Source organism: Notechis scutatus, chromosome 5 (genome assembly GCF_049901735.1).
Source record: "Notechis scutatus isolate UNSWTSFEM ecotype Mainland chromosome 5, rNotScu1.2, whole genome shotgun sequence".
In the NCBI taxonomy this organism is placed as follows: Eukaryota; Metazoa; Chordata; class Lepidosauria; order Squamata; family Elapidae; genus Notechis; species Notechis scutatus.
In genome coordinates, this window is record NC_142013.1 from 82,981,164 (window position 1) to 82,994,839 (window position 13,676).

Genomic DNA, 13,676 nt, shown 5'->3' on the forward strand with positions numbered 1-13,676 from the left:
TAAGCACACCAACGTGCCTACCGTCCCTGTCCTATTGTTTCTTTTATATTTTTTAAAATTTTTCTTATATGTATCCATGTATGTTTTTAGTTATACCTATTATCTTGTAAGCAATTGACAAATAAAAAATAAAATAGAATAAATAAATAAATGTTAAAATTGAGTATACGATACCTGGAACATCAACACAGCATTATATGCTGGATCAGATATTTGAAGGCTACAATGTAAAGATGAACATGCAGGCTACTCTTCATACATGTAAACATATGCCACATTTCCCCCAGTGATTTCTGCTGGAATGAAAATGACGTGAGCCTTGCTCATCTTACATTTAACATACAGAAAAAAAACCTATAGATTTCTCATTCACATTGCAGTAGAAACATACAAATTTTTATTTTGTTTGCTAGGAAGGACAGATACATGTAAAAGAACAACAAAATGGCTGAATGTTCATTGCCAATGCAGAGTTTCATGATTCCGTGTGTGCGTGTGTGTGTATGAGCGTGCGTGTTTTGGTGGTGGGGAGAAGAAACTGATCAATTCCCCTTACTCCTAGCAAAAACCCACCCAGGGGTATAACCTACAGGCCATTAGTCGCTGTTGAACAGGTTATCTGAGGCTCCATGTGGTGAAGGATAGAATTAAGAGTTTGTGTGATGATTGTATTTTTTCACTGAAATCAGATTCAACGATACTTCTGAATACCCAGGGAAAATTCCCAACTCAATCAATCATACAGTCAACTAGTACTGTATGCTGCATGTCTTGAAAGTTTTATACAATCATACAGTCAACTAGTACTGTATGCTGCATGTCTTGAAAGTTTTATACTCTAATTTATCTCAAATGAAAACACCATCAAAGTGCAAACACTTTAATCTTTAAAATACAGTCCTATCCAAAGGATCCCTGATAATGTGTCTTTTCCAGTAGAAGCTTTAATTGCCTGGGACAGTTTGCCTGTTGGTTTGGGATGATTATTAGCATGCATATTTCCATCCCTAGCCAGGCCACAGATACCATGAAAGTCTTGATCTTGTGCCTGGAGGCTGTAGAAGCTTGGTAAGATGAGGACAGAACTGTCATTTTCCAGTTATAACTCTGGATGGGACATAATTTCTTCTGAAGGAGTAGGCATCGGACAGTTGACCTCAAACCATGGCTGCTGCTGGATGCCATAATCAGGGAACCTTTTGTCTGACTTTGGCTGGTACACAATATTATTGATATTGTTCATATTATTTATTTATTATATTTATGAACTGCCCCAATTAATCAATATAACCCAACAAAATAACAACCATAATAATGTAGTAATAGTCATACCTGAATATAATATGCATATATTTATCCACTATCATCCTTTATCAATCAGGGCCAATGGTACATTGGCAAAAAAAAGCACAGCCTTGCAAAAGGCAAGTAGGGATGGGCCACAGAAACGTCTAGGGAAATGTACGAGTAGAGAAATGTGATCATATCTGTATCACATTAGAAGTAATTGTGCAATGAACTTTATATGGGCATGCCTTTGAAGGCCAATTGGAAACTGCAGTTAGTGCAGAATGAAGCAACTTGCATGCTGGCACTTGAGAGTCCTATTACACTGGAATTACCCCAGTGCTGTGATGTTGCCTTTGCTCCCAATAGGCTTCCAGGTAGAACAATTTAATTTAGTATTTCAAGTTCTGAAGCCTGCAGACTTGGCTCCTGTATATCTTCAACTCAAATATTTTTACCACTGGTTCAGTGGGCGTGGCTTGGCAGGTGCACTTTGCGTGTGTGCGCGCCAAATGCGCATGTTGCACAGGGGCAGAGGTGTTCCAACTCACCTCCTGCAAGCCTGCACTCTCCTGGTCACTTCAGCAGCTGCTGCGCGGCACTTCGCTGTGCCGCGCAAAGCAGCTGCGCTTCAAATTCAGAGGATAAAGGTGAGTATGGGAGCCCGGGTGGGCCCAATAGCAGAGCAGTGGAGACAACTGGTTTGATCTCCACTGCTCATTGCCGCTACTGGCTCAGCAGAACCGGGTCAAACTAGAATACCACCATTGCTTCATCTCTTGATCCATTTGGCATATTTTTTTCCACCTGAAGAAAACCAGACTCCTTGTCCAAGGATTGGGGACTCAAAGTATTCTTCCATGGTGGAACAAAACTATGGACCACTATAACTCAGGGGTTCAAATAGCACTCACCCATGGCCTTTTAATAAGATTTGGAAGACAGAATCTTCTGCAGAGCAGTTAATGGAGGGCCTGTTTAGTGTAGTGGTTAAGGTGTTGGTTTAGAAACCAGAGGACTGTGAATCCCACCTCAGGCATGAAAGTTGGGTGGATGACTTTGGACCAATCATTCTCTCTCTCAGCCCAATCTACTTCACAGGATTCTTTTTGTGGGAAAAATAGGAGGAAGAAAGAGTATATGTTCACTGCTTTGAGTTATATATAAAGTAATGAATGCAGAATAAAAAGCTAAGTACAAATTGAGGCTTAGAAAGTGTGGAAATTCTATTCTCCCAATAACAATTAGAGAGCATCTCAGCTGTCTGGAAAACAGTTTAGAGATGTTTGCCTTTTTTATCTAGCCATAGTGGCGGTGTATCTCTATGCCTCATCTTACATATCAAATAGGCTGGTTTATATAAATATTGTCTGTAAGATTATTGACATTTCTGATATTTAACATCTAAGTTATTAAAATAAATTGTGGTAGTATAGAAAGCTATCAAAATAATAAATTACTTTTGGAATATTACATCATTTTCAGGTTTTACATTATGCTAATTATGCTTTTAAGTTATGTTTCTGATCAGAACCACCACTATTAATATATTTTTAAAGCATATATTTTCTTATTTGTTTGTTGCAGACTCCATCATATAATAGATACAGTCTCGCTGAAGATGCAAATGAAAAACAGGCCAAAGAAATTTTGATTCGTCGCCGACATAGCCTAAGGGAGAGCATTAGGAAGAGCAACAGTTTGTCAAGAACAGTACTTATATATACATATATATTTAATATATTTTAAATGGGATTTTATTAAACAAAGTTTTTTACTATATGAATGAAGCACTTAGGCCTCTAAATGATTCTCAATAGGTTGGTCCTGTATCACTAATTACTGATTCTTTTTCAAGATAACACAAGATAACACATGAAACCAATGAAAGATATCAATGAATAAAAGCAGTTTTCTGGGGACAGATGCTATACATCTTCCATGGGAGAGCGAGAGTGACTGCTGTTTTGGTTTCATACTCAAATATTTATTTCTTTATAACAAGTGCCTCTAAATGTTTTTGTAAGGACAGCTATTTCTACTTAGTGGAAAACATGTGAACAATTAAAAATATATACAAGATATATCAAAATATACATGGATTAGTAAACCAAACATCTGCAAGACTAGGTTTTATTAGTCATTTTATTAACATTTTGGAGGAATAAAATTATTACTTAGTCAAATTAAGACTAATCTTTATCTTTATTTCAACATGGAGAATAAAACTAATTCATTCTTTATGGAAATAACACACTCCTTTCTCCTCTGCTCTGATTTGCTTTTACAAATTATTGTACTGTATGGGGTAAAAAATCATATTACAACTGGAAATGAATTTAAAGGAATCATGTTTAAACAACTCTTGAGCATATCTAAAAAACATGAGTAGCAACAGCCACAGTCTTCGTTGCTCCAAAGTAGTAAGATTTAGCTGCCTTGCTTGTATGGCCTTCAAAATTTACCCTTGTGCTGTTTGCTTGAACCTAATAATTTCAGATACAGAATCTTTGAATCCTGCTGGACCAGCTAGGCAGAGAAGGGAAAGTTCTGATGAATAGACTCCTTGTGCTGAATGATTTTTCTTTATGAAAAAGTGAGTTAGAGTGAGACTAAATGAAGTATAGAAGACAAAGGAAAATCTAAATTCTTAAATCTAATTAAATCAGTTCTGTGTAGGCTCTTCAGCATATGGACTTAAAAGCTGTTCGCATAGCCCCTATACAGCTTTTCAACCTTAGACTGTTCTACTATTGACCTCACCCTTTCCAAGAGGTCTGCTTCAGGCGGGCATAAGCGCACCAATTCATTTCAACGTGCTCACGTGCCTCGTCCCTGTCCTTTTGTTTCTCTTATTCTTCTTTTATTTTTCTTATATGTACCCATTTCATGTATTCACAACTATGTATACACTTATACTTTATTATCTTTTGTAAACAACTGGCAAATCAAATAAAATAAAAAAAATAAAATAAATAGTTGCCAGGCCCTTTGTTCTCTGATGGCAGGCTAAAGACCAACCCTTTCCAAGCAATAAGTCTTTCTCTGGTAGACTTAACACTGAGTGACATTTCACCCATTTAATACAGGGAAGTTACTGTATATAGAGTTCTCTATGTTGCTCTCACAAAGAGTTTCACTTGGTGAGCTACTATTAGATGTTACTATTACCCTCGTTTAATAATTACTTTTGAAATGTCACTTGAAATACAATTTAAAAAAAAAAAAAAAGAATTGGAGTATCCTCAGCCTTTAGAAGCTACTCCTATGGGTGACTGTCTACCTCTGCATTTCCAGCAATCTGATGTTGGGGAAGCTTTGCATGGAGATACTTAACAGATATCATTTCAAGGAGAAGTAGAGATGGATGATTTTAGGATCATTTAAAAGATAATAGGATGTTACTGATTTTGGATTTTTGCTCTGGTCTTAATTCAAAAGCAGTGGGTGATTGATTAAATAGAATCCCTCTTTTCTTCCAACCTAAAAGGGTGGGAAGAAAAATCGAAAACATGGAAATTGTTAGAACTACATGCATGTATATCTTTTTTCCCCTATTTTAAAACAAATAGAATGCTCCTTACACAGATTTCTATTAAGTGAGAAGCTATAGTAATATTTGAGTTGTATGTATTTCGTTCTGCCTGAACACATTTTATGCTTCTTTTTGCAGGTGCACATGAAATCACCACGTTTCTTATCACTACCTAAAAATACTAAACTTGCAGAGAAAACACGGAAAAGAAATCAACCTTCCTTTAAAGGTAATGCAGTTTTGGAATAAAAAGAAGAATGAATTATTCAGCATTTTCACTGCCATATAATATAGTTAATTATATTATAAATTGTTCTTATCCAGTTCTATGCTAGTTTTATGTTTTGTATATTTATATCAGATATAGTTTTACTACCATTTTAAATATGTTCTTCCATGTCTTGATTCTAGAAAGCTTTTCCCTGATTGTAAGTTTTAATTTTATCTATGACAATATACAAGCAAAGATTTATTTAGGCATGATAGAACAGATGGCGCATACAGCCTTCCATTTTGACCCTAGCTATCTATAGAAATATGGGATCTTTGCATACATGCACACATATATCCCTGAATTTTTCTTCCTCATTTATAGAACGTAGAACTCAACTAGGTGCTCCTTTTTATTTGGCCAATGAAAACCATTGTAAAGAATAAAGTAAAAAGTAAAAAAAAAGCGTGGTCTTGATATATTTATTTATTAAATTTATTGGCTGCCCATTTTACCACAGGGTAACTGTAGGTGGCTTACAATATTAAAAGGATAAAACTATATAAAACATATACACAATACAAATAAAAAACTATAAAAATTATAAATATTCAACCCTAACTGAAAAATGGGAAGGGAGGGAGTAGGATGAGCAGGGAGAATGTGGGATTTGTTATTAATCTATCAACCAGGTGCGATGACACAGAAGGCTCTTCTTCTGGACTTCAGTAGCCAGAGTACCCTGGCAAATGGCATCTGCAGCATGCCTCCTCTGCCGGCACAAGTGGGGCAGACCAAACCCCATTGGCATGTCTCTCAAATAACCTGGACCCATGCCATGGAGATGATTACCAACACCCAGAAATGTGTAAAACAATAAAAAACCTAACTAATATAATTCCCATTCCAACCTTAGCAAAAATGATGGAATTGAATTGTCCCTCATACAGTTTTACAGTTGCCTCTGGTAAGTGGAATGATCTGTTCCAGTGTTGGAAAACCTCTGGCAGGGGTGTTCTGAGGATGGGATTGGGCATTTGCAATCAGAATATTTCAGTATCAAAAGATGTACAACCTACATTGCAGATATTCCCTGGAACGTATAGAAGAGATGGTAGAGTATTGAGAATTATGCAAGCGACCCACAACTGCTTGGGATTAAGCCTGTTAGTTCAGTTGATTCCACGTGCTTCTTCCTATTCTAAAGAACTGCAAAGGATTTCTGGTTTCTCTCTTGTCATTTGTCTATGTTCTCTGTCATGTATTTGTCTGTCGTGTACAATTTGTTCCTGATTGAGTTGATAGCTCAGAGTCTATTATTTGTTTATGCCTTCCTATCACAGCCTTTGACTGTTGCCAGTTTGAGGAAACTCCAGGATTTCCCTTAACAATTTGCCTTTTCAGCATACAGCATATGGAACAGGTTGTAGATAATGGTAGTAAATATGCTAAATAAAGCTAGCCAGCAAGCAATTTTTTCATATGGTGAATATTGCCAAATGATGTCACAAGCATTAAAAGAATTAAACATTTAAAATAAATGTTTTTTTTTAAAAAACATTAAAGTTTAAAAAAGATGGGAGAGTTTATTTTGCATTTCAGCCACATTAGGTTACCGGACTAAACACGACAAGTCAACAGTATTTTATGAAAGAACCTATTTCCTAATTTATATCATCATTATTACACAATCACTTTGGAAGAAACCATATATAGATTTTGGGTTTCTATGTCTCTTTAATTCTTGTTTGTCTCTTCCTTTGTAAAAATAAACTATGTACCCTGCCATAGACAGTATTTACATTTCTGATTCAGTGCTCATGCAATTAATTTACCCAACTACTGTATTTGTTTCTCTCCTTTCAGTGTTTTTGTGTAGTATATATGTGGATTGTATTTTCTTCTCCCTCTTCTGTCTTATCTAATATACACTTCCTTTGTCAAGTGATGTAGTTTGAATCCATCATGTTGTGCATGCGTGTTCATATTGTTTGTAATAAAATGTGCAGTCAGTTATTTTAATAATTGACTATTGTGTTCTTACTCATTTCATACTAGAGAGGGACCCTAATATTACTTCATTAATTTCTTACAGTATCTGTGTCTACCACAGGGATACTTACAGACTATAACGATTCATGTCAATTAAGTGCCTGTGAAGTTTTACACCATACCTGTATGTTTAAGGACATGTACTATAAAGTGTACTGTATAGCACAATTTCAGCATGATTGCAATGCCTTCTATTTTCTGTCTGTAAGAGGGAGAAAATTTTGCTAGAATTTAGTAGGTTAAGATGGGCCCATGTGAGAGTATTTGGCTGAATTGAGCGAATACTGGATATGACTATGATGGCATTATCACTGCCTATTATTATGCACACCCATCTATTTAGTCCTGTTGTTGATTATTGTCCCATTAAACAAAGAAGTCTGCAAAACCTGTTTGGCCAGAAATAAGAGTAGGAGATTTATTGAAGATTTTGTTGTAACACTTTCAATTCTGTAAAAGAAACTATTGTAGTTTTCTTGAATTGCTTTTCAAAGATAATAACCTGAACTAATTTGGGGATGTCCAAAGATTTGAACAAGTCCTTCCCATGATTGGATTAGATTATGTCATGAACTGTTTTTTAAAATGGTTTTGCTTCCAATACTATTATTCAAACAGCTATATAAAGGATTACAAGTTCAAAATATGTCCATATATTGCAATTCTTTGGATCTCAAACATAGATTTGTAACATTGTGTACTTTCACTATTTATTCTAATATTGCTAATATTTTTCAAATGCTCTCACTAGAATATGTAGTAACATATGCTGCTGGAAAGTGTGTCATGTGGACATAATTTTCAAGCAAAGAAGAGTCTGTAGCCTTTCTCTTTGAAATGCCTGCTTTGGTAACCTAGGGAACTTAACCAAATGCTAATACAAATCTTGCATTATACTAGGTTTATACTTAGGATGTTCATATTTTAAAAACTTGTTTCAGATACATACAAATTTAAGTTTCCTTTGGTGAAAAATGCTGAATGATGACAATGTTGTGTCCTTTTAGCTGTTTCTTTTCATTGTGACAGCTCCTTATATTTTAACACAAGTATGATGTTGCTTATTGTCCTTTTTTGCACTAGTGTTTATTTAAAAGTTAGTGACTGAAGCAATGAAGTTCCAGAGCACTACAATTGTTTGTATTGTAAAGTTATATAATAGGAAAAAACAATAGTTTAGTCTTTTATGAAAATGTAGTCCAGAAAACTGTCAATCAAAATGATTAATCTGGCAATGTTGGTTTGTGTTTAAGTACAACTGTCTCTTGATGAAACTGTGACGTGAGAAGGTGCACTTCAGTTTTTTTGACAAACAACTTTTATCTAGTAATCGAGATAAATGTTGTTCATTATAATTTTTGTAGTAAAGGTACCAGTTCTCAGATAATATAAGCAGCTTTGCTTTAAATTAGTAAAGATAATACTGATGATGTTAAGTATGCAAATGAGGTAAAAGATGGCTTAGATTCCATAGCTAATTTGTGCTTTAAGGTCATTCACAGAATTACTTTTTCCTGTTATTTTTCTATATTGGATCTATTTATGGCCTAAGGTGGTTAAAGGTGGTACTAACCTTTCTTTTCACAGACTCCCTCTTTGGGAAATCTCATTTGAAATAAATAATATGCAAAATTGGCACTGAACAAGAGCGTGCCTGGAATTTTAAGCAGATCAGAGGTTAAGTGTGTCTGTGTTTACAGGAATATATTAGCTTCATTATACACATTATGTAAGCCAGAAAATGTGGATATTTAGCAATCTGCCATCCATTGTGTAGCATCCTATGGAAAGATTTACATATTTATGTTTATTAATCAAAGTTATATAACCACTCATCTCATGAGAAGTGATTCTGGGCAATTAAATATGCTCCCACTCAGTGTACCAACCAATGCACATTGCTCTTCTCCTTATGCAATTACATTTGTTAGCAAAAGAATATCCAGTGAAGACTACAGTTCCAATTGACTTAATATACTTAACATTCTTGAGAATTTTATGTTTTTGTGCCATAACCTATTGAAACAGTATATTATTATATTGTGTATCTACATACCTATATCTATCTATCTATCTACCTATCTATATATTTTAAATTTGCAGTAAGTGACAGCAGTGATTCTGAATCTGACCATACCATGGTGCTGAATTTAAAATCCCAAGCGGGAAACATTTTGAGAGATCAAAGACTTCGTCAGCAACAATGCAGAATTGAGTGGAAGAATGAAACGGGCAGAGACAATGGTGGTACAGCGAGCTACCCTCAAGGAACATCAAGATGCTTCCGGCAACCACTGTTGCCAAGGCCAGCATTTGGCATAGTGAATGAAGAATCAACTGAAGATGACAGATCAGTCAAGCCCCTGCCACCACCTCGATTAGCCCGGCAGGCATCAAAAGCTGAAAGGCCAAGAGATAAATCTGAGAATAACCATAGCAATAATTATTAAACAGATATAGTACTAATACCCAAACAATACATATAGTAGACTACTAGCGTGATGTAAATGGCACTAGGGCAATTGGATTCAAAACCTGGCCCTATACTTGTGCAGGGTGGTTAGGAAGGAAAGAAAATCTAGACAGAAATCAAGTAGGAAGAAATTCTTAACTGCTCTAGGACCAAATAATGTAAATTATACAATGAAGACAACTTTGATCAATTATTATATATTGTATGCCTGACATGTGAGTTACTATCTTCAAGGGAAAGGCTACCGGATCTGAATTGTAAAAATCCAGACCATCACAAGAGGGTAGCCCTAAACAAAGCCAGATTTTAATTAGGAATTGCACTAAAAATTTCCCATCCTGTTAAAATATATCCAATGTACCAACATACAGTTAGGGGCTACTTTAAAGATTCCTTAAGAACAAACAAGGTTATCTTGATTTGTAGATACAATCTTTGTACATGTACTCTGTAGGTTCAAAGAACTTACTTTTAGGTAAACAGGAATAAATTTTGCACATTATTAAAACTGCATACTTGAACCACAAAGCCAATGACAGCAGTTGTCAACTTTTTTTTTTGACAATCTTTTACTCCCTACATTCACTCATCTGCTTTGCTATTTCTTATGAATCACAGATCTGTTCACGGATATTCATAGGAGCTTGTATGGAGGTTCCATCCCTATTTGTATGTCCATATGCAACGTGATCTGTACAAATGGGGCAGGGGGACTTGGATCACAATAGCACAATGCTGCTTTCATCATTTTGCTCCTCTTCCTCCCCCTCCACATATATCTAGAAGGTACAATCCTCTGTAAACCATTGCTTACTGTTTCTGTCTATATTATTTGTTAATAATGCATAGATTATTCTGTTCAGCAACTCATGTAATATTCAGGCTGCCTTCAAAGTCCAAATTCTAATATTCTGTAGAAATGTAAATAGCACAACAACTTGTTTTAATCATCATGCTTTTAACTAAGTTAATGGTCTTAAGTTTATTTATTTATTTAAACATATTGAAGTTATTTTAAAATTATGTGTCCCTAGATAGAATTTTTTAAAAAGCAGCAATATAATTAAAAGAATCTTTGCTTTTAAGACAAACAGGAGTGCCTTTAAAAGTCTTGCTGTAATACTCTCTTAATATGCACTGTTACTAATGATCTCTTTTCTTTGAAAAGTTTTCCATTTGAAGAAAAAAATGAATGAAATGCACTTATTGTATATACATTTAATTACAAACCAGAAGATTATTATTAGCTTTATTGATTAGCCTGTAGGCCATATCAACACAAATCAAAAGTGTGTTCAGCTATTGGTGCTGATAAAATGCTCTTCTTGATAGAACACTAGAAATATAGACTTAAATTAATCAGTATTTGCTTTACAAATGAAATTGTCCTACAGAGAGTAAAAAAATGCAATGGAGTTCCAGAATATGTGATGGTGATAAATAATACTTTTGACTTAGGCTGCCTAAGCATAGTAACAATATTGTGGTGCACTGTTGTTTGATGCTGTTGCTTTGAGCTGAAATCTAGTTCAACATTAAATGGCTGAAAAAAAAGTCTTTAGTGCCATCTATTGGTAAATATACAAATTAACTTTCTTTGGTCTTTTAGAATAGAAAACTCTTCTTATTCAACATAAAAGACATTGTTTTAAATATATCAGCAATCAGCGGATGTTATTACTTTTAGTGCAGGTCATGTACTATGTTCTCTGGAGAAGAATCTGATAATATTTTGACAACATAAAATTTCATTGGACTTTTGGATGGACATTGATAAGATGCAATGGGAACAAATGTTCTTTATCAAAATAATTAGGAAACAGGATAAAGTAATATTTGTAGTATTTGTAGAATTAGCCAAATTGACAATGTGAGAAAATTCAAACCTAATTAATTGGCACAATGTTAATACTTTGACATATCATCTAGCATATGGTAAAGTCGGATGTTATATAGGAACCCAGCATGCTTGTCCTGTTGAAATTACTATTAACATTCTAGAAGTGGTTTGGAGTTTTGGTGTACATCAAGACACTATACTTTAAACCATCTTTCCTGCTCCTGTAATTTGATTCATATTTTCATTACAGGCTGTCACCTACTAATGCCACATGAAGAAATATTTGCTAATTATAACCATTTTGACTCAGCCACACAGCTTAATAAGAGTGGTTAAAAATTCAAAACTCATAAAAGAACTTAAGAATTGAAGGTCTCATATTATTTTGCCCACATTTATAATTTTCATGTTTTATAGTCATTTGGAGTGCTGCAAGAAATAATTCTGCCACATTACCACAATCCTTGCTGACTGATGGAATTTAATGAGAATTTGGGGTGCTAGAAAACGAATCACTATTTTTTATTTTTATTTGTTTGTTTGTCAAACATACAAGATAACAAGTATAGGTATGAACATAAATATGAACAAAGGAAGTAAATACAGATATATGGTGACAGTAAGATAGGGACGGTAGGCACTCTGGTGAAGAATGGGTGAAGTCCACAGTAGACAGTTTGAGATTGAAGCTGTGAGGGTTTGAGACTGTAACAACGGAGTCAGGTATTGACCACTCTTGCTGAAGTCATATTTTCTGTAATCGAGTTTGGAGTGGTTTATCTTGAGTTTGTATCGATTGTTTGCCCATGTATTATTGTGGTTGAAGCTGAAAAAAATGTTGATAGGATCACTAACATTAAGGTTGATACAATTTACATGGTTAACCAAAACCAAACTGCACAACCAATTCTGTACGGGTCAACATTAGCAGAAAAATCCTTTTCCAAGTTCATATATTTTGAAAGCATGGACCCTGATAATGGAACGCTTGCAGAATGAAATTTCTTTTCTACATTCAGATGAAGCTGAAGCTCTTGAACATCTTTTTTTTTTTGCAGAAAAGCTATAATAATTATTATGTTGAAGCCTTAAAAGGTAAATTTCCTGCTAGTGTTCCTGTATGCCCTTCCTATTTTTCTCCATGAAGATAAAAATGTGGAGATGTTGCAAGATACAGAGTTTTGTGGTAGCGTATCTCATAGGTAACAATGAAATTAGTTTTTGTAGAGGAAAAATATTGTGTGTGAATATTTGTAAGAACTCACGGAACAGAAAATGTCATTATCACTGAACGTAATCATCACTAAAAGAAGCATTTTTATTGTATTTCGTTTATTTGTATCCTACCTTTATTATTTTTACAAATAACTCATATTGAACACATCTTCCTCCTCCTATTTTCCCCACAACAACTTATGAGGTGGGTTGGAATGAGAGAAGTGACTGAGCCACCTGGCTTTCAAACTAGGGCAGAACTCGAACTCATGGTCTCCTGCTTTCTACTCTGATGCCTTAATCACTAGACCAAAATTTTCCAAACTTTGTTATTAACTGCAGTACACATGCATGCAGTACATACATTCACACCTCAATATTCCAATGAATACACCAACACATTCACTATGCCTCTCATATCTCATATGAGCCATGGTGGCGCAGCGGTTAAAATATACAACTGAGTTGAAAAACGACTATATGAAGGAAAAGTGAATGATCAAGAAGGAAGCAAAGACTGATAATGTTATAATTTGGTTGAACTAATGAGAATCTCACAAAAAGAGTAATAAAAATGGCAATATACAAACCAGCATATGATTGTGACAAAAGCAAGAATGTTTTGCAGCAATAGAAATATAGCAATAATGAGCACTTAGACTTACAGTATATACTGCTTCACAGTGCTTTACAACCCTCTCTAAGCAGTTTACAGAGTCAGCATATTTTCCCCAACAATAATTTTACTAACCTCGGAAAGATGGAAGGTTGAGTCAACTTTGGGCCGGTAAGAATCAAACTGCCAAAATGCAGGCAGGCAGCAGAAGTAGCCTGATTACTGCATTCTATCTGACCAAACCTCAAAGTATTTCATCCACAATGATAACTTGTGTTCATTCATGCACTGCTAACTGTATCTCCTATTTTACCACATGCAGCTCTTAGCACCCCATTTCTACTTCATGCTACTTACTCTGATATTTAATACATAGATAATTCTCAAGTTGACCATTTGGTTTCTTTTAATAAACATTTGTTCTTCACAAGAGAACACATACTTGCC

The 13,676-nt window shown here is 34.8% G+C and overlaps 1 protein-coding gene across 5 annotated transcripts in view; it reads left to right on the forward strand.

Moving 5' to 3' along the window:
* The window catches only part of SLC9A2 (solute carrier family 9 member A2), a 44,850-nt gene extending 32,128 nt beyond the window's left edge, over nucleotides 1-12,722 (forward strand). For 2 of the 5 annotated variants that reach the window (XM_087967182.1, XM_087967186.1), the window contains exons 10-12: nucleotides 2,875-3,000; nucleotides 4,961-5,051; nucleotides 9,189-10,091. In XM_087967182.1, the coding sequence (XP_087823308.1) occupies nucleotides 2,875-3,000; nucleotides 4,961-5,051; nucleotides 9,189-9,535 (564 nt within the window). In that variant the 3' untranslated portion in view covers nucleotides 9,536-10,091. Of the gene's footprint in view, nucleotides 1-2,874; nucleotides 3,001-4,960; nucleotides 5,052-6,119; nucleotides 7,100-7,128; nucleotides 8,724-9,188; nucleotides 10,092-12,456 lie in introns of those variants that run through there. The other 3 variants (XM_087967183.1, XM_087967185.1, XM_087967184.1) reach the window with 3 other exon arrangements.
* Nucleotides 12,723-13,676: the final 954 nt, after the last annotated feature.